Genomic DNA, 23,947 nt, shown 5'->3' with positions numbered 1-23,947 from the left:
TTAGAAGATACGGAGGTGAAACCAGCATGTGCCTCTGAGCTCCACAGTGGGGGGGCCTTGGAGGGTATGTAGAGTGAAGGGCTACAGGTTTGGGGGCTCACCGTAGCAGGATGCAGAGGGGGGCGTGCTGCAGAGATGGCTTCCTGGGAGTCAGCCAGAGGATGGAGTTGAGTCTTGCAGGGAACATATAACACCCAAGGGATCCGGCTGCCAGGGAGTTTGCTCCCAGCCACTGGAGGGCTGTCAGGTTGCCGCCGGCAGCTACTTGGAGTGAATTTTCCTTTTCCTCCTCCTTCCTGCCTAGGGGAGGGGAGCCAGGGAGGTCCCTCCTGTGCCAGTAATTTCCTTGAATCAATATAGGTCTTCTCTCTCAAGCTTCTGTTCTTCACTTACCTGGTCATTGCTGCTTCACCCTCACTTGTTAAAATATCATCCCCGCTGCTGTTGCCCATGGCACTCGTGGCAGACGCTGCCTGTTGAATCAGAGACGATCACTGAGCTGGCTGAGTGGCACGTTTTCTGAGTCTGCGCAGACTGGCTGACACTGGGCTGAGATGGAGGGCTTTGGAGCTCAAAGACTGCCATTTCTAGGGTTTCCTTGTCCCATGCATAATTCAGCAAGCCTGGTTAATCAATCCAGTTAATGGAAAATTGAGCTTTCTCCTTGGTTTCTTTTTTTTTTTTTTTTAATTTATTTATTTATTTATTTATTTATTTTTGGCTGTGTTGGGTCTTCGTTTCTATGCGAGGGCTTTCTCTAGTTGCGGCAAGTGGGGGCCACTCTTCATCGCGGTGCGCGGGCCTCTCACTGTCGCGGCCTCTCTTGTTGCAGAGCGCAGGCTCCAGACGCGCAGGCTCAGTAGTTGTGGCTCACGGGCCTAGTTGCTCCGCGGCATGTGGGATCCTCCCAGACCAGGGCTCGAACCCTTCCTTGGCTTCTTTAAGATTCTTTGGAAAGGATTTTTTAAAATTATTTAGCAGAACCTGTGAATAATAACGCATGTCGTTATTCAGAACATGAATGTGAGCCTCACCTTGAGGCTGTATATTGAAGACAGTTCCTCTTCCAGTTGCTTTGTTGGCTTGGGAAGTTTTAATTAATGTTTGAATGTTTGAAAAACATTGTTTCTATTTTTGTATCTACTTTGTTAATCACTAAATGTTGTTTCTTTTAATATTTTCCAGATCTCAGAGTAAAAGGATGGTTTCTTCTGGACAATTATATCCCTACTTTGCTCTGCTCCATCCTATACTTGCTAATTGTGTGGCTGGGACCAAAATACATGAAGAATAGGCCGCCGTTTTCTTGTCGGGGGATTTTAGTGGTGTATAACCTTGGACTCACGCTGCTGTCTCTCTATATGTTCTGTGAGGTAGGTCAGAGGTTAACACAGCTTCCTCTCACTTAAATGCACTCGTGTCACCGTCCTGAATTGTGCTCCCAAGTGGAGAAAGGCAGCTGCATGGGGGGGAGAGAACAGGGAGGGCAGGTACGGTAATGCGTTTCGAGGATGTTATAAAATCGATGTTTCAAAACGCCAGAGTTATTTGTACAAATGTGCCTTCTGGGCACATCTATCTAAAATAGAAGGCTTTGCTATGGATTCTTTTGTTATTTATGTTCTGTATTATACTCAGAATTAAAATAAATATTTTCAGAAATACTCTTACGCAAGCAGAACACAGAGTAGAAAACGAACAGAACGCAAAAAACAGACCTGTGAGCCTTTTATTATGAAGCATTTAATAAATGCCTGGTTCTTGTTTGGAGGCAGCCGGGGAAGGAAGTGGGCAGAGTCTGCATTTGCTATGTTTGTGGTCGGTCAGCCTCTCCATCCTGATCTGATCACTGTAAACAGCTTGGCGCTTTGACAGGTTATTTTTTTCAAAGCTAAGAAGACTAGATAGTGAGGTCTGCGTTTAGGGTTGGAATGGTCTAAGTTCAGGCCAGATTATTTTTTCTATATAACAGGGATGTTGAAAACCAAATTTGATGATCTTGAAGGCTTAAGTAAGAGTGAAAGACACATCGGAATCAAAACTTAAGCCTCCTATTTTGACAGTAGAGTCACTTAGCCTATAAAGCTAGAAGGGGAGGAAAGCTCCCTCCGTGATAAGTACGATTTGTATGCATTTTTAGGGGCAGAACTACACTGTTCAGGTTTACAGTACAAAACTACTGCTAAATCTCTGGGGCTGAGACTTAAGCCATACATAAAACAAACACTTGCAAGACCTCCTGTTTGGATTTTTAACCTTTCATTGTGGCTTTAATTCTCCAAGGAGTAGTAAGGGAGAAGAAAAGAGGAGAAATCAATACGAATCTTGCAGTGAATTCCCCAGCAGCCTCGGGCTGTGACGGGGGTCTCCCCGTCTGCGTGTGGGCGTGTGCGGGGGTGTGCGTGTGATGCAGGAGCTGGTGGGAAGCAAGTGTCTGATCGGCAGAGGCACTGCCGCTGGGAGAGGTCTAGGTCTGGTCCCCCCAATGTGTTTCATAAGCCAAGGTAAAGGTTTTATGACTAGGCTGGTAGATGCTACTATCATTGCTTTTATGCCTGACAGTATGTGAAATGCTCACAACTCCTTTTTTGCTTCCTTTCTGGCTAGAGCGAAAGCAGTTTAATTAGCCTCCGAGATGGAGATTGCGGGCCTGGAGGCAAGGGCAGTGCACAGGAGTGGGCCCAGCACTGTGCTCATCTCTGTGTTCCAGGGACAAAGCCGCAGCAAGCCGTCAGGTGTCTTAGAGCGAACCGTTTACTTTCCCCCACTTGATAGATGGTAGAGCCATTTCCTTGAGAAGGCTCTTATAGAGTTTATTATTACGCCTAGCAATATTCTAGAGAAAAAGTACTTAAGACTATTAAATCTTCCAGAACTTAAGTATCTGCCTTATATGTTTCTCAAGCCCTAGAGATATAATTACAACTTCATAATTAACCTCTCAAACAGGTAATTCCCTGGTAAAGAGGGGAAGAAGAGTGCTGGGTAGATTGCTTCCAAGTGCATGTGGCTGAATTTGGGGGGGGTTCTAAAAGCATTATAATAGGAAGTACAGATTTCCCTCCAGCACAGCTTGGCGAAAACATTGGAAGATGTTGAGCAGTGTCAAAGCCCTGAATAGAGAGATTCAGGAAATAGACAGAGGAGGAAAGTAACGTGCTTAACCCACAATGTAGAGTACATAGAGAAGTAATGGATAAGGGGGCAATAATCCTTAAATTAAACCAAGTTTATAAAAATAGGCCCAGATCAGATATTCCCGAGTTGAAAATAAACCCTAGTACCCACATTAGATGATATTTCTTTTGGATTTTGTCTGACTTTTTTTTTCCCTGTACTTACATTAAACCCCTCAGGAATACCCTTATAACGTATCTTTTGTCAAGTTTTGAATTTCATTTTAGCTACTGGTTTTTCCTCTTTTTTCTGCTTAGCATTTATAGTCCAATGAATACTGAAACAGGGGGCGGTCATGGCGTTTTACAGCAGAACAAACTGAGCGGGCCGTGGAGCCCAGCTGGGCCCTCATTTCAGGGAAACATCCCAAGAGTTGGAGCCATTGCCTGTGGTCACACCGTCGGCATGGTCACAACGATTAGTCTTTATTTACCCTCCTGCTTATCTACATATTTGGGTCTGTAAAGAATCTTAAAAATAAATATGTAGCCATTGATATTTTTGTTTGTTTAATCCTGTGGTATGAATTCTCAGCTGCCTTGGCAAAGTTCTAGGTCAATATAAAGAAAATTAACTGTTGCAAGGAGAGAAGAGAAATCTTGAAAGAGAGAGATAAAAAGGAAATTAGAGGGCTTCCCTGGTGGCGCAGTGGTTGAGAGTCTGCCTGCCAATGCAGGGGACAGGGGTTCGAGCCCTGGTCTGGGAAGATCCCACATGCCGCGGAGCAACTGGGCCCGTGAGCCACAACTACTGAGCCTGCGCGTCTGGAGCCTGTGCTCCGCAACAAGAGAGGCTGCGATAGTGAGAGGCCTGCGCACCGCGATGAAGAGTGGCCCCCGCTTGCCGCAACTAGAGAAAGCCCTCTCATAGAAACGAAGACCCAACACAGCCAAAAACAAATAAATAAATAATTTTTTTTTAAAAAAAAAGGAAATTAGAGAGGAGTCACGAAGTTTTAAAATGACTAGAAGAAAAGTAACCAAATGACTGTCTTATAACTGTGAAACTGAGTTTTAAGATATAGAAGGAACTTGGTCATAGCTTCTGCACTTGGTAGAAAGAAAATTAGAAAGAGAGACGTGGCTTTACTTCTGATTGCCTCATGAACTTGGTGTTTATTTCTGGGAAAGAGGTCATAATCCCTGAATAGAAGTATGTTTGAAAGTGGTATGTTTTAGATTAGGAGTAGAGGACTTCATGGCAAGCATTTTTTCATTTATTAAATTAGGTGTTGTCTAAGATCACAGTCAGTGGTAAAGGCTCAAATAAAATGTCAAGTTATAGAAGAGAAACAACTTAGTTTGCATTACTCACTTAGCTTTGTAAACCTGTGTCCTCATAGCAAACATAAAAATCTTGTGTGCCGTTCTACCCACACCCCTACTCCTCCAGCCCACCTCACCCCCTCCCCACCGACCTCCCAGGTCCAGGGCATGTTTCATCTGAATGGAAGCCCCACTGTGTTTTCAGACAGTGTATCCACACATCTTTCCCTTTGTCCCCAAGATTGAGAATCCCCACCCACCAGATGCCAGATTGTGGCTTTTCCCTCATTGTGCAGGGTGTACCTGGGCTGGACTCAGGTTTCCCCTGGCTCACCCAGTAGTATAACTCCTTAGTTAACATGTCAGACACTCAGGGGGCTGCTCTGTCCTGACCTGGAACTTTTTTGGTATATCCATCCTGCTCCTGGCCTCTGGCCTCTCGTCAGCAAAGCAGGGAGGGTCCAATTGCTTGGTTTGTCACGGTCCGGAGGGGAGCATCCCCGTGCAGGGATCGCGGGGCTCAGCAGTAGCAGCAGGAAGCAGGGTCAGCACGCACAGCACGTCAACCTTGAACTTGAATGGAGAGAACGGCTGGCTGCCCTCCTTAGCAGCCTGCCCCAGTGCCCCATCCACTCAAACCCCCAAGACCAGATTCTTCCTTTCTTTGTGTCTCTGCCCCCCTAGAAACTCCACTTCCTTCAAACCTAAGCCTGCCTCGGTTTGACAGTCCCCGTCTCGCTTCTGAGGACCCTTCTCAAGGTCAGTTCCTCTGTGACATCTTGAGAGGGCTTGGCTTTAGAGCAGTGATCCCAGCCTCTCCTGCATCCCCGTGGTCCCGAGGAGCCTGACGCCTTCTCTCCCATCACGGTGCCCCCGGGGGTGCCCACAGTGCCTCCAGCCTTGCGTCTCTCTCACGCACCTCACTGGCTGTAGTTACAATGTTCCTTCCACATCTTTTCCGTCCCCTTGTTAGCATGGCTTCAGCATTAAGACATAAAAAAGCAAATGCCAGAATGACGTTTTACTTTATTTAACAAAGATAAATCACAGATTACAAACAAGATTATTTTGAGTGTTTGTTTATTCCCTTGCAGTTAGAACTGTGTGTTGTGAAGTAGTGTGAGAAAATTCAGTGAAATGAATCAAACATTCAGAAATTACATTTAAAATGTAATTTTAGAGAATGATTGATAGCTAACTCGATAGGTGATCTGAATTGGCATAGATTCAAAACTTTTTTCTTTCCCTTTGCAATTTTTACTTAAAATTGTAAGTCCAAAACTACTTCAGAATATGGAAAATAAAATCATAGAAATATTATATTTATCTATGCACCTAACATATTGACATTACTGGTTTGAATTTTTTGTTTAAAAAGGAAAACATGACAAAAATGCATCTAAAGCACAGCCCCTTCACAGATTTAACTTTCTTCTGAAGTTCGTTTCTTTTCTGGATATGTTTTTATACTTTTACTAAACATGTATGTATATGTGACAACTTAACAGAATATTCTGAGACAATTTTTTTAACTTACATAAATGGTGTACAGTTTATACTCTTTATCAAATAGCTTTTTTCAGTCAGCATTATATTTTGAGAATATATGTTGAATCTTATGGATTTCATTTCATTAGTTTTAACTTCTCTGTATTATTTCAGTGTTAGAGTTTATTATGCCATTTTATCCATTTTTCTTTGGATGGACATGAACATTATTTCCAATGTAACAATTTTGCATTGAGATCCTTGGAGAATTATCTCCCAACACTATCTTTCTCCTTTGCAGAAACTTCACTCTTGTTTTGCATTTTGCATTTTTTTAATGTATTACAGAAACAAAATTGTATTATTTTCCTAATTATTCTCCAAAGCAGCAATTCTCATGTGCTTTACTAGCTAGAAATAAATGTATATGCTGGCATTTGAGGTAAAAGGCTTTTGCAGTTAAGAAGGAATTAAAAAGTAAGTTTTTTTCTTGATCAGAAACCTTCCTCCCCAAACAAACAAAAACAATGTTGCATTGAATGTCGTTGGACATGTCCCTGTGTGCAAATGTGATTTATTTATTTATTTAGGCCAGGTATACACTTAGGAGTTAATGACTGAATCTTGACACTCTCTTGTCTTTTAGTGGGGAAATTTTAATACATTTTCATTTAGTATAATCATTATTTTGGAATAATTTCTATCACCTTTGTGTGTGTGTGTGTGTGTGTGTGTGTATGTTTTCTTTGCTCTTTTTTTATTCCTTTCCTGCTTTCTTTTGAATTTTTTTTTTCATTTTATTGATTTAAAAGTTATTCTAATTCTATTATTTAGTAATTACCTATAAGTTTTTAACATGCACCCTTGACTTAATAAAGTCTAAAGTGAATTACTGTTTCTACTCCTGAACAATACAAGGACCGTAGAAGATCTGGGCTCTGATCCCCCATCTTCCATGTTATTGTTGGCAAGTGTTTCATTCCACCTCTTTATGAGGTCCTAAACAGTCATCATTACAGTCTGCGCTTACTGATTTTCTTTGCACGCTGTTCATCTGTGAAATCCATTCTTTCCTTTGAGGTTCAGTTTTCTTCTGAAGTAGTTCCTTTTCTGAGAAGGGTAAACTCAGTCTCTGTTTGAGCATCATTTATGTGACTTTATGCTTGAATAGTATTTTAGCAGGGCGTAGAATTCTAAATTAGCAGTTATTTTCCCCCAGCACTTTGCAGATTTATTTCAGAGAAGTCTGCCGCACTCCCAGTTTTGTTCATTTTGTAGGTAATCTTTTTCTTTCCAGATATTTCTAAAATTGTTTAAGAATGAAACAGAGTGTGCCTAGGTAGTAATCCACTTTTATTTATCTCACTCAGGATTGTGCACATCCAAGCTGAGAAGATCTGTGTTTCTTAATTTGGGAAAGTCGTCAGGCATCATATCCTCGATGCTTTCTCCTCCTTCACCAGCTCTGGCTGGAGCTCGTAGTAGACGTGTGTTGGACATTCTCACCCCTATGTATTCTCGTATTTTTTGCATCTTTATTTCTCTCCTGCATTCCTCTAATTCACTCATATTTTCAGTTGTGTCTCATCTGCTCTTTCAGCCATTTTTAGTTTCAGTTACTATACATCTTTTATTTCTAAAAATTCACTGCTTGTTCTTTTTTTCACTTCATAACATGGAAACATTGTTTTTTTTCCTACTTAGATACAACTGTGATATCAAACTTAACCATTTGCTGTATTGCTATTTGAAAATATCCTTTAAAAATTTTTCTTTCAGCTATATCTGTGAGGTCATGCCTCTGGGAATAATTATTATATCAACGTTAATTTTTTTTTTTTTTTTTTGGCCACACTGCACAGCATGTGGGATCTTAATTTCCCGACCAGGGATCGAACCCGCGCCCCCTGCATTGGAAGCACAGAGTCTTAACCACTGGACCGCCAGGGAAGACCCTATGTTAAATTTCTTTACCTTTTTTAAAAACAAAAGCAGGACAGTTTGTTGGGTGTCCCGTGTAAGCATCCCAAGCTAGTATTGCTGGGGTCATCTCAGGTAAAAGTGTCTGCCCCAAATAAAAGAAATTTTTAAAAGAACTGGAATGTAAGCTCACTTCCTCTTTTCTGACTTATTTTTTTAGGGGAAGCTTCACCTTACAGTTAGGCATTAGTGGTGTTGGAGTTTTTATTTATTTATTTATTTATTTATTTTTGGCTGTGTTGGGTCTTCGTTTCTGTGCGAGGGCTTTCTCTAGTCGTGGCAAGGGGGGGGCCACTCTTCATCGCGGTGCGCGGGCCTCTCACTATCGCGGCCTCTCTTGTTGCGGAGCACAGGCTCCAGACGCGCAGGCTCAGTGATTGTGGCTCACGGGCCTAGTTGCTCCGCGGCATGTGGGATTTTCCCAGACCAGGGCTCGAACCCGTGTCCCCTGCATTGGCAGGCGGATTCTCAACCACTGCGCCACCAGGGAAGCCCGGTGTTGGGGTTTTTTTGGTGTTTCATGTAGCATTTCTGCCTTGTGTTAACAGGGGGGAGGTGGTTCAGCTTTCGCGCAGTTTGCTGCGTTGCCAGGACCAGACGTCAGTGGTTTTTTTCTTTGAATCTTCTCTTGAAGATTTCCGATGCTGCTTTTTGCGGAGGATGAGAGAAGTTGAGCATTTGATGGGGAGGGTGTGTTGCTTGTGCTTTCCGCCCCCTCTGTAATTGTGGCGTCCGTGCTGTCAGCACGTCTCCCCAGGCCCCCGACGGCACTGCCTCCCCAGCTCTGGCTTTGAAGGTCCTCGATAGAGCTGCAGAGCAGTTGCTCTGGAGACATTATATCCTAAACGGTCTTGTTTTTCTTTCCCTTCAGGCTTTCTTAAAATAGATACGTTATTGTGGAAAAAAATAGGATTTGGAAAAACACTTAAAAGACCTGGCAAGTAATTACTGACTTTTATTTAGAAATGATTTTGTTCCCCAAAATACTTTGAAAAAGACATTTAGTACTATTCTGCCTTTCCCCGTTGAACAGAGGTTGAAACTCTGGTGAGATGAATACTTATAGGAAAGGCCCAGCTATTGCCTAAAACACTTCTCACTCACAGTTCCCTTACCACTGAAACTCCTTGCTCAGAAAGAAGCTTCTGTCAGGGAGAAGCAGCGTCTCAGTTACCTGCCTGTCCATTTACCTGGCACTGCCCTGAGGGAGTGCCTGCAGTGGGCGGATGGAGAGAAGGATTCAGCCTTCTGACAGACAGCCTTCCCCTCAGCCGTACTCCCGGGGCACAGGGAAGGGATGCCTTCCAGTAGAGAGGAAGCTTTGGCTTTGGTCCAGAGCCAAGGCCTGACTCCTCTAAACTGACCCTACAGACCTGGGTAACTGAGCCTTACAGCTGGTGTAACAAGGAACCGGTCTACAAATCCTCCACTAAAGCAGACTCAGTTTGTAAAGCAGGAGTCAGTAGGTAAGCTGGAGGTCTCTCTTTAAAGTATGCAGAGGATGCTGTGGTGGGGCTTCTGTATACAGTCGGAGCAGCAGCAGTGCAGACATAGTCACGAGGCTTCAAGCGCTGGGGCAGAAAGAGCAGACATTCGTGTAGAGTCATAGCAAAGACATATATATATAGTGCCTGCCTTATGCCAGGTACTGGCTTCACTCACTGCTCGTCACACTGCCACTGTCCCCTTTCTGCAGAGGCAAAGCCCCAGGTGGACCTGGGATTCGAGTCTGTGCTTCAGGCCATTGTGCGTCACTGCCTCAGAACACTGAGCCTCAGCTTGGGTTTTCTCTCCCAGCCAGTCCCATAAAATATAGAATGAGTGTTTCTTGTGGGGTACGTGGAAGCAACTTACCAGAAACCACCTCTCAGGAGGCTGAATAGTGAGAGAAAAGGACTGCTAGCGTGAGTGGACAGGGCCCAGGGTTGAGGGAAGAATGCCAGACATACCTGTGTCAGGCTGGGCTGAGGACAAGCTGTTTCTTTGTGCTTTGTTCTGAAGCCTTCTCTAGTGTACAGAGCCTGTCCTTATGACGTAACCAAGAGTCTTGCAGTCGGCTGTAACCCAACGGGTTCCTGGGCCTCAGTGGAAGAAAACGCTTTTAGAGGTCACGGGTATGAAATTATCTTAATGGGCATCCTTCTGTTCTGGACAGGAAAGATTTGAAATTCAAAACCACATGCTTTGACTTGACCCTGTTCCATAATGGCACTGCCAGTATTGGCCAGCTAAACCTGGGAGAAAGAGGTACTTTTAGTTTGGGAGTAGCTGATGGTTCATTTGAAACCAAACATCTGCTGAAGATAAAGATGCAGCGCAAGGTCTGCTTTTCCATAGAATTCTTCATGAATAGAGTATCTTCGTTGTGTTCTTATTAAAGACACAAAAACAGACAAAGAAGGTCAGAGGAGCTTGGAAGTGCTGTTAGAGATTGCATTTGGACCGAGAGTCAGGATTCCTAGGTGCTGGTCCCAGCAGTGCCACCGAGAAGCTGTGTGACTTCGGACCAGCCATATCACTACTCGTCTCTGTTTCCTTAATAAAAACATGAACTTGTACCGGATCTAAAAAAGTACACACTTGTAGTAGATGCCCACAGGAACAGTCAAATCTGGGAAGAATGTCAACCTCACACACTTTTGGTGGTGTTGCTTATTTTAGCAAAGTCCCTCGGGTCCTGGGATGGTTGAATTTCAACATGCATAGTGTCTGTTCCCGTTACCTTTCATTCCATTTCTGCTTAGGGGGAAGTAACCACACAGCTCATCAAACCCGCATCACTAAATCCATTAGCCCCTTTTGGAAAGGGGTCGCCTTACTGCTCTTGGGTTGTTGGGGTGAGTGACTGATCAGGGCCACACAGGATGACATTTTTCTGCTTAAAGTGTTTCAAATGATCTTGTTTCTTGAGATGCTTTGGTGGCATTACAGAAAGTGCCATGGAAGTGGTTATCATGCTATAGGGTATACATTTGTGGTTAAATTGTGGTGTTAGATGAGAAAAGTCAACTCTCACCTAGACAATCAACTAGAGATGAATCACTCCGTGAACTGCATCACCCAGACCCAGCTGTGATATTCACCTAAGTTGTCTTCTTTAAATGAAAAGATGCACGAAACCACTTTTGGTTATTGAATTTGTCTCGTAAGGAGAGAAGGAAGCTTCTAGCTAGGCTTTAATTATAGCTCTGCACACGCCCATGGCCTAATTGAAGTTTGCTTTACTCCGGAGAAGGAGTGGTGGTTCACAGCGGTGCTGTGTGTGTCTCGGTTACTGGGGAAGAGCCAGGTGTAGGGTACTTAGTGCTCCGTCGGTTGCTCTTGGAGTGGCCGGTGGCATCAGGAGCTGGGGAGGTGGTGGCCAGCTGCTCGCTGTGGCCTGCTTTTCCATTGGAGCACAGACCTGCCCTCTCGGGGTGACTTCCAGAAGTCAGGGTAGAGCCCTGCCCTCACTTCCAGTGCCTCCCCTTTGGTCCCACGTCCTGGGCCCTCCCTGGGGCTGCAGTGTGATGAATTTCCAGGGATGGCCCAGAGCAGCTCCTGGAGGGAAGCCAGGCCTGGCGAGAGCACTGTCTCCTCTGAGGCGCTCCTCTCAGGCTGGAGGGAAGCCAGGCCTCGGCTGAGAGCACTGTCTCCTCTGAGGCGCTCCTCTCAGGCTGGAGGGAAGGCCAGGCCTCGGCTGAGAGCCTCCGGGCTCTGTTACTCAGACATGCCGTTTTCTTCTGACGGGAATGGAGAGAGCGGGACCCTGATACTGGCCACTTGTACGGAGCGTGGCTGAGAAGCTTAGGTGAATAAACTTGAACTCGGGTGCTTGATCCTCATGTGTCAAATATCCTATCCCTTTTGAAGCCAAGGATATTTAAGAATTAAACTCCATGTCACCAGTATGACATTTGATGAGGACTGGTTTTCGTCTTGTGAACAGAAACTTTTTCTTTCCCCCTGCAAGTAAAACATTGGGCCTAGATTTAAGGGGCAAGAAGCAGCACCTTGAACACTTCGTTTGTTGTTATTGAGCAAATATTTGTTCAGCATCTCTTATGTACGAGTCCCCGTTCCATCTCCCCCCACCCCCGTGATGAATTCTGTGGACGCAGATATGCAGCCGTAGCCTCTGAGAGCTTACAGAGGAGCTTCAGACAGAGCCAGTGACGGGTCTTAAAGGAGCACGTAAGCAAATAGGTGTAAGTCATGGCACCTAGGCTCAGAGGCAGGGGACTGGCTTCAGCTGGAGTGCTCAAGGGAGCAATCATGAAAAACAATAAAATTTTAGGTGACCTTTGAAGGATGAATAAGATTTTGAGAGCTGGAGATGGAGGTCCATGGGTGCAGAGAGCACTGCAGTTGAAAAGGATAAAGTAATGGTCATTTCTAACCGTTGCTGTGCTTATCCTCTATACCAGGTTGGGTGAGATAAGCATTACACACATCTTGTTAACTTCTCACGGCAGCCTGAACAGGCCAGAGTATTATTTTTATCCTGTTTGAAGAGTGAAGAAAATGAGGCCTGAAGAGCTGCCATCTGTTTTTATAAATAAAGGAACAGGCACGGTTTGCTGTTTCATAGTATTTTTTGTGCTCCCTCCCTCCCATTGGTGATGTAAAAGAACTACAAGTTTCTGTTTTTAAGGAAAGCCTTCTGTGAACAAAGATTTTACATTCTCTTCTGGTGTTTTTGAAAGTTGTTTCCCCTTTTTTACTGCCAAGGGGCAAAAGCAGATGTGCTTAGAGGGGATGCCTAGAAGTGGTGATGAGTTTGCTTTGAAGTATTCACACTGTCTCTCCTAGTTGCTCCTGTGACCAGAAACATGGAATCATGAAACATCCAGCTGGGCTCAAGGGGTGGGACTTTCTACAAGGGAAACAGATTTTGCACTTGGAGACTGTATCTCACCTGGGAGAGGCTCACACCTGTGATCTAGGCTTCTTTATCTCCATCCTTTAACCCAGTGGAGTTCCAAAAAGTTCTTTCTCTGTACCCTCCAGCCACAGAAGAAAATTTATCAGCTCCCTCATGGGGTAGAAGGAAGGGCAGCAAAGAACACTGTGCCAAGACGACACCTCTCTTCCCTCAGGTTTCCACCCCAGCGCGGGCACACACGCACACACACGCAGTCCACTTTAGACTCAGGCTTTGTATCTTGATTGTTGGGACTTCTGATAGGTCCATATGCGGTGTGCTTAACTGGCATGACTTTAGATAAGGGGAAGACCAGAAAGATAATATACCTTCCAATAAATTACCTATGGGTCTGGTTTTTCAAAGATAGTATAGTGTAGTTTATGTGTGGTCTGTTTTCAAAAAAATCTTAACTTAGTAACTGTAGAAAATTAAAACAGAACCTTTGGAAATAATTTAATCCAGCCTCATCTGCTTACAGTAAAGCATGACCAAGGCCTAAGGGAATTAGCTGGCGTGCCCCAGGTTGCTAACTAGCCCTGGTACTTCTGCCCCTAATCCTGGGTTCTTTTCATCATAAAATGATGGGCTGGTCTTTGGCCGCAAAAACCATGTTAGCTCTTAAAGAAGTTAGTAGAAGGAAAACCAGATTGAAGCAGGGTGTTGAGTGTGCTGGCTCTTGTCTCTGAGGGTGGAAGTTTAACCCTTTGTCTTCAGACCCTTGTGATCAGCTGATGTTCCCTGAGGGCATCTGTGTGCAGCCGAACTCTGTTGGAGGGCAGTGTGGGGGAAGGTGGTCAGTGCGAGGTTCTAAAGTCCTGTGTCTCGGTTACATCTTTCGTGCAGTGTCTCGGTTACATCTTTCGTGCAGCACTGGTGGGTGAACCATTTCTTACATGAATCAGGTAGCATGAAACCAGTGGTTCCCACTCCTGGTTTCACACTGGAATTGCCTTGCAAGCTTCTGGTTGAATGGTCTGGGGGAGGCCAGGCATCAGCAATTTTTAAAAGCCCCCCCGGTGAGCCTGTCCTGCAGCTGGAATGGGGGCCACAGCTTAACAGTTCTCAAACATCAGCTGCACCAGAAATCACCTGTGGAACAACCTGATTTCACACCGCGGAGCTTCACACCCAGAAATTTCTGATTCAGTGGGTCTGAGGTTGGGCCTGAGATTTCATATTTCTAGCTGACTCCTGGGTGATACTGCTGCTGCTGCATCGGGGCCACACTCTATAAGCCACAGGACTGGATTCTCTAGGGTTTTGGCTCTGAAGCTCCAGGCAGGGCTCAGGTATTTGCATGTCTCTTGAGTTCCCAACGTGATGCTGGCGCAGCTGGACTGGGAAACACGTTGAGAACCACACTTGGGGGCCCAGTGGCCGGTTCCTCGTGTTGGCTCCCCAGATGAGCTCAAGCACGACAAGACAGACCACCTGAGGTTTCTCCTCCCATGGCCCCACTTGACCACCAGAGGGAGAGCCACCGGGAACAGCTGAGGACGCCGAGGCTTCAGGAGGAGGGGGTGAGCTGCGGTCTCCGTGGAGAAAGGCGCAGCTCGTGGGTGTCTGTCCGGCTGGAACATAGTGGACACACACAGGGTAGTCAAATCACACCTTCCCTCTGGGCCGCTGGAGCAGGTCCTTAGGTCTCCCCCTAGCCGGGCGTCATCCTCATGTGTGGGTGAGGCAGCTGAGGCCCTCATGGAGAACTGGCGACCCTGCAGCTCTGCACCCCAAGTCCGGGGTCCTCGCTGTGCCACCACGGTGCCTACTCTGCTGCAGGTGAGTTCCGAGGCATGCGCACGGTTCCTCAGTTCGCAGAGGTCTCATTCATGGATCCGGAGATGACACGGCAACGGAACACAGTGAGGAGGCTCAGGCTGGACTCGGTGGCCCCAGGCTTGCAGCAGGGGGGCTCCAGACCAGCATCAGGATCACCTGGGAACCTGCTAGAAATAGGAATTCTTGGGCCCCACCCCAGACCTACCAGACCAGAAACACTCCCCAGCAGTCTGCCTTTCACTGTGCCCTTGAGGTGATTCTGGTCCTACACACTCAGGTTTCAGAAAGCCTGTGGTTTCCCCTGAGGCCGCGGCAGGGCAGGACCCAAGCCCATGATTGGATCGCTTGGGCCTCGGAATTGGCGAGGTGCCTGTGACGGGCCCAGGGAAACTGAGGGTTCTGGAGAGAGGCAGCCTGGCAAAGCAGGGCCTGCCCCTTGTGAAATTGAGTCCCTAGTCATTTAAACCCCCCTTGGTTCACAATCCCTTGTCATTATGGTTTTTTGCCCAGACCAAACTTGCCTCAGCACAGCTCAAGGTCAGTCTGCACAGATTCTCAAATTAATGAACTTCAATTGAATAGGGCTTTTCCTGGTTCTTATTTTGTTGGTGATTAGCTTTTTCCCTTTTTCTTTTTTTTTCCAGTTAGTGACGGGAGTATGGGAAGGCCAGTACAACTTCTTCTGTCAGGGCACACGCAGTAGAGGAGAAGCAGACATGAAGGTATTGTCTTTTTTTTTTTTTTATAACTAAATTGTTCAAAAGACAAGATGGCTGTCCAGATAATCCCTGTGGACATTTTTTAAAGAACTTTAAAAGCAGTATGTGCACATGGTATGAAAACTTAAGCAGCATGAAAAGTATAGAATGGAAACTAAAATCTCCCTCTCTGCAAAAGGTAAGTCCTGTTAACAGCTTCCAGGGGAAAAAATGTGCATGCATTTATCAGTATTTGTGCTCTGTTTATATAAACAGGATCGGAAGGATGTCTTAAGTGTTTTAATCATTCCTCTAAGTGGCCTCTGAGTGTGGTCTGTCGATTCCAGCTTCCACTCTGGCGTGTTTTTTGGGTTTTGTTTTAACAAAACGCTGCAGTCTACCCTCAGCGTGGCAGTCATTTCCTTAGAGACCCCGTGTGGCACGTTTAATTGGGCAGAACCTGGCACTGGATACCCTGATTCCTTTCTTCCTCTGCCTCGTGTCTGTCACCTGCCCCACGCCAGCCCCTGAAAGCAGAAGTGCCTTTCATGTGGTTTTCTTCCTCCGATGGCTCTGTAGGCTCCTTCCAGAGGGAACAGGCGGCCTGCAGGGATCTGTTAGAGTCATGAAAGGGGTTGGTGGACCTTTGAGAGCTTTCCCTGCCTTCACTCCCCGCAGCCCCCCGCCCAGCCCCCGGTGTTCTGGTTAAAGGCACTGCAGAGTGACTGGCTTTGGCGGGGCCAGTCGGTGGGGGCGGGGGGCGGGCACGGTGCGGAGGGATCCTGGGGTTGAGCGCAGAACCCGGAAGACGCTGACGGCCCCTTCCTCCTAGATCGTCCGTGTGCTCTGGTGGTACTACTTCTCCAAGCTCATTGAGTTCATGGACACCTTCTTCTTCATCCTGCGCAAGAACAACCACCAGGTCACAGTCCTGCACGTGTACCACCACGCCTCCATGCTCAACATCTGGTGGTTCGTGATGAACTGGGTCCCCTGTGGCCACTGTGAGTCTGGCATCTTTGGGGACAGGTGTGAGCGGAAAGGCTGAGTTGAAACTAAGGCTTTGAGAAAAGGTGTTGTTTCTGTAGATATCTAGGTCAAGCCTTTGAACGTGGTGTCCAGGTTGCCTTTAACGATAGTCTGCGGGGCCTGTGCACTCAGCAAGCTGACAGAACCTTTTTCTAGTTTGGTGCACATCCTGTGCTGATTTGGCAGGATGAGGGAAAGACCAGATTCCCAGCCTGGGGCACATGAAGAAATCAGGACAGAGTTCTCTATTCCAGATTGTTCCTGATCCTTGTTTTCCCTATAATTTGGAAGATGTTTGACTGACAGGGACAGACCAGGAAGATGGAATCACACCATGGAGTGGGCACCGGAGAACAAGCTTTAGCTGTAGTGCCTCAGGGAGTCTGCACATACTCTGATATAGTGACCCTCGCCTTCCTGAAGCGTGTTTAGCTGAGCAGCTTCTGTGACAAGCGCCAACATTTGAAGTAAATCCTCTAAGAAAGATGTGGACCACTTGTAGTCTGAAGTGTCCTATAATTTCCAGGGATTTAAGTTGTCCCCGTCAGTTTCAGCCCAGGAGTTCTAACATGTCCCAGTCAAAATTCCTGTCATCCATCACCAACAGATTTGATCAGGACCCCTTGAGTCTATTCACATGTTTTTCCCCAGGATAGCACCACCCTTGATTAACTTGGCCCACCAGGATTCACATAGAGGATTTTAGAACCAGAAAGGACTTTCCAAGTACAGCCCCTTCCAGTTTGGGAGAACCCTGAGACAAAAGAAGGGTTGGTAGAGCTCACACCTCATGGCCATGGGTTACCTGACTTAACTTTCTAATAGAAACGGCACCTCCCCACATTAGAAGAGGACCTTAAATGTCAAAGATCCCACAGGATGACAGATCATCACCAGCCCCACCTGGCCGATGAGAAACAACCAGAGAATGGACGTGACTTGTCCAAGGTCACGCAACCAGTTACTATCATAGCCCAGCCTGGTGTGTCTGACCGCACAAGGGGGAATGCTGGTAGCTTTGCTTGATTGCTTACTGTGGGGGCAGAGGGCGGAGAGTCTGAAAAAAGACCTGCTGGTCCTACTGGAAATTATAAATTAAGACGTAAATAATGGGTCTCTCATCTCTAAGGAATGAGGCTCTGGACTCTATTATTGATAAGAATATGGCCTCCGCACTGCAGTCCTGGGGAATAATTAGGAGGTGATTTCAAAGGCCTCTCCAGACCTCAGCAAATGCGTAGAGACAGCCAGCTTTGAACGTACTGCCCATCGGCTGTCTTCCCCACGTCTTCAACGCAGCAATCAGAGGCACTTGGGCAGCTGCCTCTGGGAGTCACTGGGGGCCTGGCAGCAAAACCTTTAGGTGCCAGAGTAGGGCAGGTGGTCTCCTGACTCCTGTGCTGGATGCCCACCTGGTAGCTGCAACAGACCCTGGGCTTAAAGCATCATGACGACTGCCTTCCCCGGGTGGAAATTGAATTCTGATTGCATGCCCGTGCAGTGCTAGATTGCTGTCGCCGTGTCTGCTAGCCCCCGTTCAAAAACACTTTTTTTTTTTTTGATTTAAAAAGAATCTTGGATTTTATTTGTGACCTATTACATATAAGACATTGAGGCATCCTCCTCCCCAATTCCCTCTGTTCCTGCAGCTTATTTTGGTGCCACACTTAACAGCTTCATCCACGTCCTCATGTACTCGTACTACGGTCTGTCGTCCGTCCCTTCCATGAGGCCGTACCTCTGGTGGAAGAAGTACATCACGCAGGGGCAGCTGGTGAGTGACGTGGCCTCTTTGCCCCGGGACTTGCCACCTGGAGAACACCGAGCTCTTCCTGGGGTGCTCTTGCTGCCCTCCTGGCTTCATTGTTGTTTACTAGCACCTAAGATGTGGCTTTCCCATCCTCTCTCTCTGGGTCCAGTTAAACTCCTTGAAGTGGGCAGAGCAGGGAATCGTGTTCATTTCAGTCGATGGAGAGACCGTGCCTGTGAGCGTGCAACTAGTTGGATTGCGGAACAAGGACTAAATCTTAACTCTCTGACTTCAAGTTCAGCCATTTGTTCTGAGTTTGTGCACAGAGCATATGTGTGTGCACATGTTTTCTAATTAGAACCCAAATTCAAGGTGAAATCTGTGTATCTGTGTTTCCAGGATTTGCTGAGAGGAGCATGAGCCCAGGGTGCTACCTTATTAGGCAGCAAGGATGCAGGTACCGGGCCACCTCTCAGCCTGTGTGGTGGTGAGGATGGCACTGTTGTGCCTCAGGTGACAGCCCCCTTCCTGGGCCCACGTGCCAGGGCCACCCAGCAGCTGTTCGCACTTGGTGGTTATTTCCCACCGTCCTTTTTAAAGCTTTCCTCAGCTGTCAGTATATTATACATCCTATTCCTTTCCCTTCCTGATTTCTTTCATAAACTAATTATTAACACTGTTACTACTCACGTTAAAATCCTGACATTTGTTGAGTTTACTACGTGCCAGGCTCTCATGTCAAGTAAGCAGTTTTACATGGATTGTCCCACTAGCCTGATTTTGTGTTATTACCCCTATTTTATAGATGAGGACATGGCAATAGGCCAGAGCTAGCTAACCTGTCGATATTAGATATTAAACCCTTGGCCCTGGCCTTGCCTTATTGGTACATTTTTTTCTATGGAAACCAAGCTGATTCAGATCCCTCCAAGCCAATTGCAATTTTTCGATATTGAAAGATAACCTTCTGGGAAAAAAAAATCTGAGGAGACCTTCTGAGCTGCTTATGTGTTTGGCGTTTCGTTATCATCTCTTTGCCAGCGGCTGGACAGTCCTTGTTAATTTTCTCCTTACCCACCTGTGAGGAAGGATAATTGTTCTTCAGCCTCCCTGTTACACTTGAGAAGTGACGCAGAGATCGATTTGCTCCACGCAGCATGGCGCTGCAGAAACAGAATTTAGAACAGCCTGGAGAGTTGGTCTCCCATTAGGCTCTGCCCTTTGAGGTAGAAGATTGCACCCAGTTCGCCTAGATTTATTCTACGCACCACTTACAGTTTCTTCTCAGTCTAGAATATTTAACCTTAAAAAAGGAAACAAACAAAAACAAAAAACAGTTCCCTACATAGAAGCACTGAAAGGTGGGCCCGAAATCCAGTGGGCAGAGCCCTGCCCTCCGCTGTTACTCCTTAAAGTAAGCAGCAACCATGCCTTATCTTAGCCCCTTCTCCCCATTTCCCCAGGCCCTTGCCCTGCTTCTCAAGATTGACTTGTCAGAAATAATCTAGGGAATTAGCATTGTATGCCAATCAGAGTATAAGTCTGTCTGCCAGCCTCAGCCTTCACCAAACCCAGAAGGTCCACGGATAAGGATGGGGAAAGTGTTCCGTGGGATTGCACGTCCTGCGGTGAGGTCCCTGGTCCCTCTAAACATACACCCGACACCCATCCTTCCTTTACAAAGAAAACAAAAAACAAAACTCTTGCATCTCCTATACTGTATTCCTGAAGTGTGTGTGTATGTGTGTGTGTGTATTAGGTTTTTTAAACATGTTTTCCATTTTTCCCTCCAGCTTCATTGAGATATAATTCACATACAGTATTGTGTAAGTTTAAGGTGTACAACATTATGATTTGATATATGTATCTGTTGTGAAATCTACCCTCAGCAACTTCCAAATATGCAACGCAGTGTTGCTGGCTGTTCCCCAAGCTTTAGAGAAGATGGTTTCAGTAGTTGGAAGGGCAGGAGTGTACACATAGGACCCATGCAGACGTATAACGAGTTTGGGTACGTTTAGCACATGCACCGTGTTTTTGAAATGACCTCTGTACCTACAGAAAGGTTAATAAGTGTTCCTTCCCCAGCTTGGGGGTGCGGGGTAGAGCGCCCATCTGGCGGATGCCTTGACCCTGGGCCGTGGCCACGTGCTCAGCTGTGTCTCCTCCCCCACCAGCTACAGTTTGTGCTGACCATCATCCAGACCAGCTGCGGGGTCATCTGGCCGTGCGCCTTCCCTCTTGGTTGGTTGTATTTCCAGATCGGATACATGATTTCTCTGATTGCCCTCTTCACAAACTTCTATATTCAGGTAAATCTCACTCTTCTGTGGCGGTTGAGATTTGGGGTCCTTGCAGCCATAGGCCCTCATTCGTTCCTTTAATGGGGAGCCCCTGCCTTGGTGGGGCTGGGGTGGGGGTCACTGCCAATGTAGGAGGAGGTACTGAAGTCTGTCCAGGCCTCCGGAGTTCCAGGTCTTCGATGAGGGAGGCTCGGGGTCCCTGTGGGAAAGCAGAGCTGTCCGGCAGGCCCCGTACCGCTTCCCTCGTGGCCACTGCAGACCCGCCATAGGTGAGTCTCAATCCCATGTCCCTCAGCCCCACTGCCCTAAACTTTGGGGCTTAATTAAATGTCTGAAGAGATTTCCATCACAGACCCCAGCTATAGACAGAACTCAGCCTCTCGTCCTGGTTTTCTTACACTTTCTCTCCCTGCTGCTCAGGTTTGGGGGTGCGGGTCGTTCCCAAGTGCCTGATGTGATGCAGGTTTTTGGTCCTGGAAGGGTCTGTTTAGGGCAGATTACCTACAGGGGAGCCTGACCTTTTGTGGCCACTGTTGGCTCCCCTGTGTCCCGTCACCCCTGGGGCTCGTGTGTTCGTGCTCCATGAGCAGGGCCTGGTTCTGGGCAGGCATACAGTGGGTGGTGAGGAGCAAGGACAGAGGGAGTAAAGCCGGGTCACATTGGGCATCCCTCCCCCCCCCCGGGGGGGAGGGGGCAGAGCAGCATGTTTGCCCCTCCCTGCGCCCCATGCAGACAGACACCTTTCCCCAGACACTCCTGGGGTGGGGGCTTTGAGTTGCGTTCACATCTTGCCGGGCTGGTGGTTCATGCTACACTTTGGGGCAGTCACCAGGTATGAGGGAGGTTAAAGGATAGGGCCCGACGAAGCTGAAGCCACACCTGTTTTGACTGCCCTCGTGGCAGAGCACTTTGTACATAAAGGGCCGAAATAGTTGCTGAAGTCATGAGGCAGTTTTGAAGGCAGAGGATGTGAGTGACAGAAGGTACCGCAGTGGGAGCGTGGAAGGGCAGAGCTGAGTGAAGTGTAAATTGTGTTTTCTGTCCGACTCTCAAATCACATTGATACAGTGAGCCTGTGACTCACTGAACTTACCCAGGCTGAGCCTCAAAAAATGGAAGAGTGATTGAAACCAGTGGCAAAAAAAACATTTTCCTGGTCGCTTGACCACAGACGTTGCTTCTTGATATGATAGCACTGGTCCCCAAAGGCGCTAACGTTAGGGATGCAGCTGGGCCTCCGCCGTGGTTCCCATCTGCCCTTATGCCTTGCAGACCTACAACAAGAAGGGGGCCTCCCGGAGGAGAGAACACCAGAAGGACCACCAGAACGGCTCCGTGACGGCCGTGAACGGCCACACCAGCAGCTTTTCTTCCCTGGAAAACAATGTGAAGCCGAGGAAGCAGCGTAAGGACTGAGGCCCGAGGGTTGACAGCCTCTGAGCCACGTCGTCTGATTGTAAGCACAAATGGATTGTGCCCAATGCTCGTTAACAGCTGCTGTAACTAGTCGGCCTACAATAGTGTGACTCACGTAGGACCTCTTCCATCAGTTCCAAACCCCTAGAAAATGTAGACAGATTACCCAAGTAGGCATAAGATTTTTAACATTTCTGGGCTCTCACCGACCCCTGCGCTAGACTGTGGAGGGCGTGTTGTTGTAGTACACGACACTGCTGTTGCCTTATTAGTTATAACATGATAGGTGCTGAATTGTGATTCACAATTTAATAACACTGTAATCCACACTTTTTTTTTTTTAACTGTAGATCATGCATGTGATTGTAAATTTGTATAATGGTGTTACAGTAGAGAAACACACATGCCTTAAAAGTTAAAAAACAGGGCCCAAAGCGTATTAGTTTAAATTAGGGTATGTTTCAGGTTTTTATTCATTTCTAATAGCTCTGTTCAGAAAAATCAAAGACCATGATTTATGAAACTATCGTGTGACACAGTTTCAAGTGACTTGTACATGTGAAATCGGCACCTTCAGTTTTGTAATATTGGCTTTAAATCAGGCAGGTTCAAATCTAGTGGAACAGTCAGTTTAACTTTTTAACAGATCTTATTTTTTTATTTTGAGTGCCACTATTAATAATGTAAAAAGGGAGGGGGGGTTCTAAAGCAGTCTTGATGAAACTTAAAATATATATTCTTTGTCTTCAGGATTTTAGGAAGTGTGTAGGATGAGTAGGCCGTTTTAAATTTCAGAAGTGCTAAGTGTTTTTATACAGGAAACAAAGCCCATTTTGCTTTCCACCTGTGAGAGAAGATTTATACTTTTCAAGAGAGATGATTAAATGTTTACCATTTGACAGAGTCCCATAGATGAGCAGTGGGGAACTGGTTGCCAGGGTCCAAATTTGGGTTGATTTCTGTACTATTTGTTTTGACGTAAACTTCCTTTGAAAATGTGCCTAGCTTACCAAAATGAATTAAAGGTGGGGAAAGGACCTTAGAAAAATTTAAGGTAAAATTAAACAGATAGCTGCAGCATGAGAGAACTGGGGAATTGGATAGAGATGGTTTGTTTAATGTAAATCTAATAGCACCTGTAATTTTTTTATCCTTCAAATCTAAAGATTTGTTTAGAAATACTTGTTTAAAAATAAGACTGCTTATCATAAACTCATGTCTCATACCCTAGAGGCAGTGGTCAAACAGATAAGGACTGTTGTGTGTGTCATTTTAAAGTGTTGGAATTTAGCCTCTGAATACCTTCTCCGTTGGAGGAAAAAAACATTCACTGAACCACTCATGACACATCTGAGAAGGTCATTGACAATGTGTGAACGAATTGTTGGTTTGATATTTATGTAAATATCAGTTTATCATGCTTTAATTTTGCACATTCATATTACAGGGAGCCAGTTGGTTCTCTTAATTAGTCTTGTGGGATTTCTGTTTGGAAGGAGTCACAGCATCTGTTTACATTTACCTTATCAAATCTAGAATGTGTATATTTGTAAATGTATGTCTTCCTAGGTACTAGTTTGCGAATGTCTTTACATATTTCAATACAGAAAGTATAACATTCAATAGTGTGCTGTCAAAGTGTGCTTTAGCTCATCTGGATATACCCACAATGTTAAATAATGTCTAAACATTAATCATTAAAATGTTTTTGATTACCTGTGCTTAGTTTTACATTGTTTATATGCTGCTAATTCTGAATGACTGGAGAAAAATCCGCTTTCTTCACCATCTAGGAACTCACCCAAATAGATATAAATAATTCAGTTTGGAAGGTTATATTGTGGCTCAGCCTCAGGAGGAGGGATCCCCACATCGTAAGACATGGTGGTGGCTGAACCCCAATTCCTTCCTCTAAGCCTTTCCCAGTTTGCCCACTAAAGGCCCCAGCTCGAAGTCCACTCCTTTTTCCTTCCTCCCTCCCTACCCCAGGCTATTAGAGTTACTTTCCTAGATCTAGACCAGAGGTCTGCACATTCTTTCTGTAAAGAGCCAGATAGTACATATTTTAGGCTTTGCAGTCCACACTGTCTGTGTCCGCACTGTTTAGCTGCCTTTGGTATAGAGCTCCAAAGCAGTCACAGGTAATACGTAAGTGG

At 46.1% G+C, this 23,947-nt stretch overlaps 1 protein-coding gene across 9 annotated transcripts in view; it reads left to right on the top strand.

Annotated features, from left to right (window-relative positions):
- Positions 1-23,512, top strand: part of ELOVL5 (ELOVL fatty acid elongase 5) — a 70,935-nt gene extending 47,423 nt beyond the window's left edge. For 5 of the 9 annotated variants that reach the window (XM_057554432.1, XM_057554434.1, XM_057554433.1 and 2 more), the window contains 6 exons: positions 1,186-1,373; positions 15,240-15,317; positions 16,126-16,297; positions 17,972-18,096; positions 20,250-20,384; positions 21,648-23,512. In XM_057554432.1, coding sequence (XP_057410415.1) covers positions 1,186-1,373; positions 15,240-15,317; positions 16,126-16,297; positions 17,972-18,096; positions 20,250-20,384; positions 21,648-21,791 — 842 coding nt within the window. In that variant the 3' untranslated portion in view covers positions 21,792-23,512. The remainder of the gene's footprint in view (positions 1-1,185; positions 1,374-15,239; positions 15,318-16,125; positions 16,298-17,971; positions 18,097-20,249; positions 20,385-21,647) is intronic. The other 4 variants (XM_057554440.1, XM_057554437.1, XM_057554439.1 and 1 more) reach the window with 1 other exon arrangement.
- The last annotated feature ends 435 nt before the right edge of the window (positions 23,513-23,947 follow it).

Source organism: Balaenoptera acutorostrata, chromosome 10 (assembly GCF_949987535.1).
Source record: "Balaenoptera acutorostrata chromosome 10, mBalAcu1.1, whole genome shotgun sequence".
Taxonomy (NCBI): domain Eukaryota; kingdom Metazoa; phylum Chordata; class Mammalia; order Artiodactyla; family Balaenopteridae; genus Balaenoptera; species Balaenoptera acutorostrata.
Note: the sequence above shows the minus strand (reverse complement) of the source record. Positions and strands in the feature narration are given on the sequence as shown.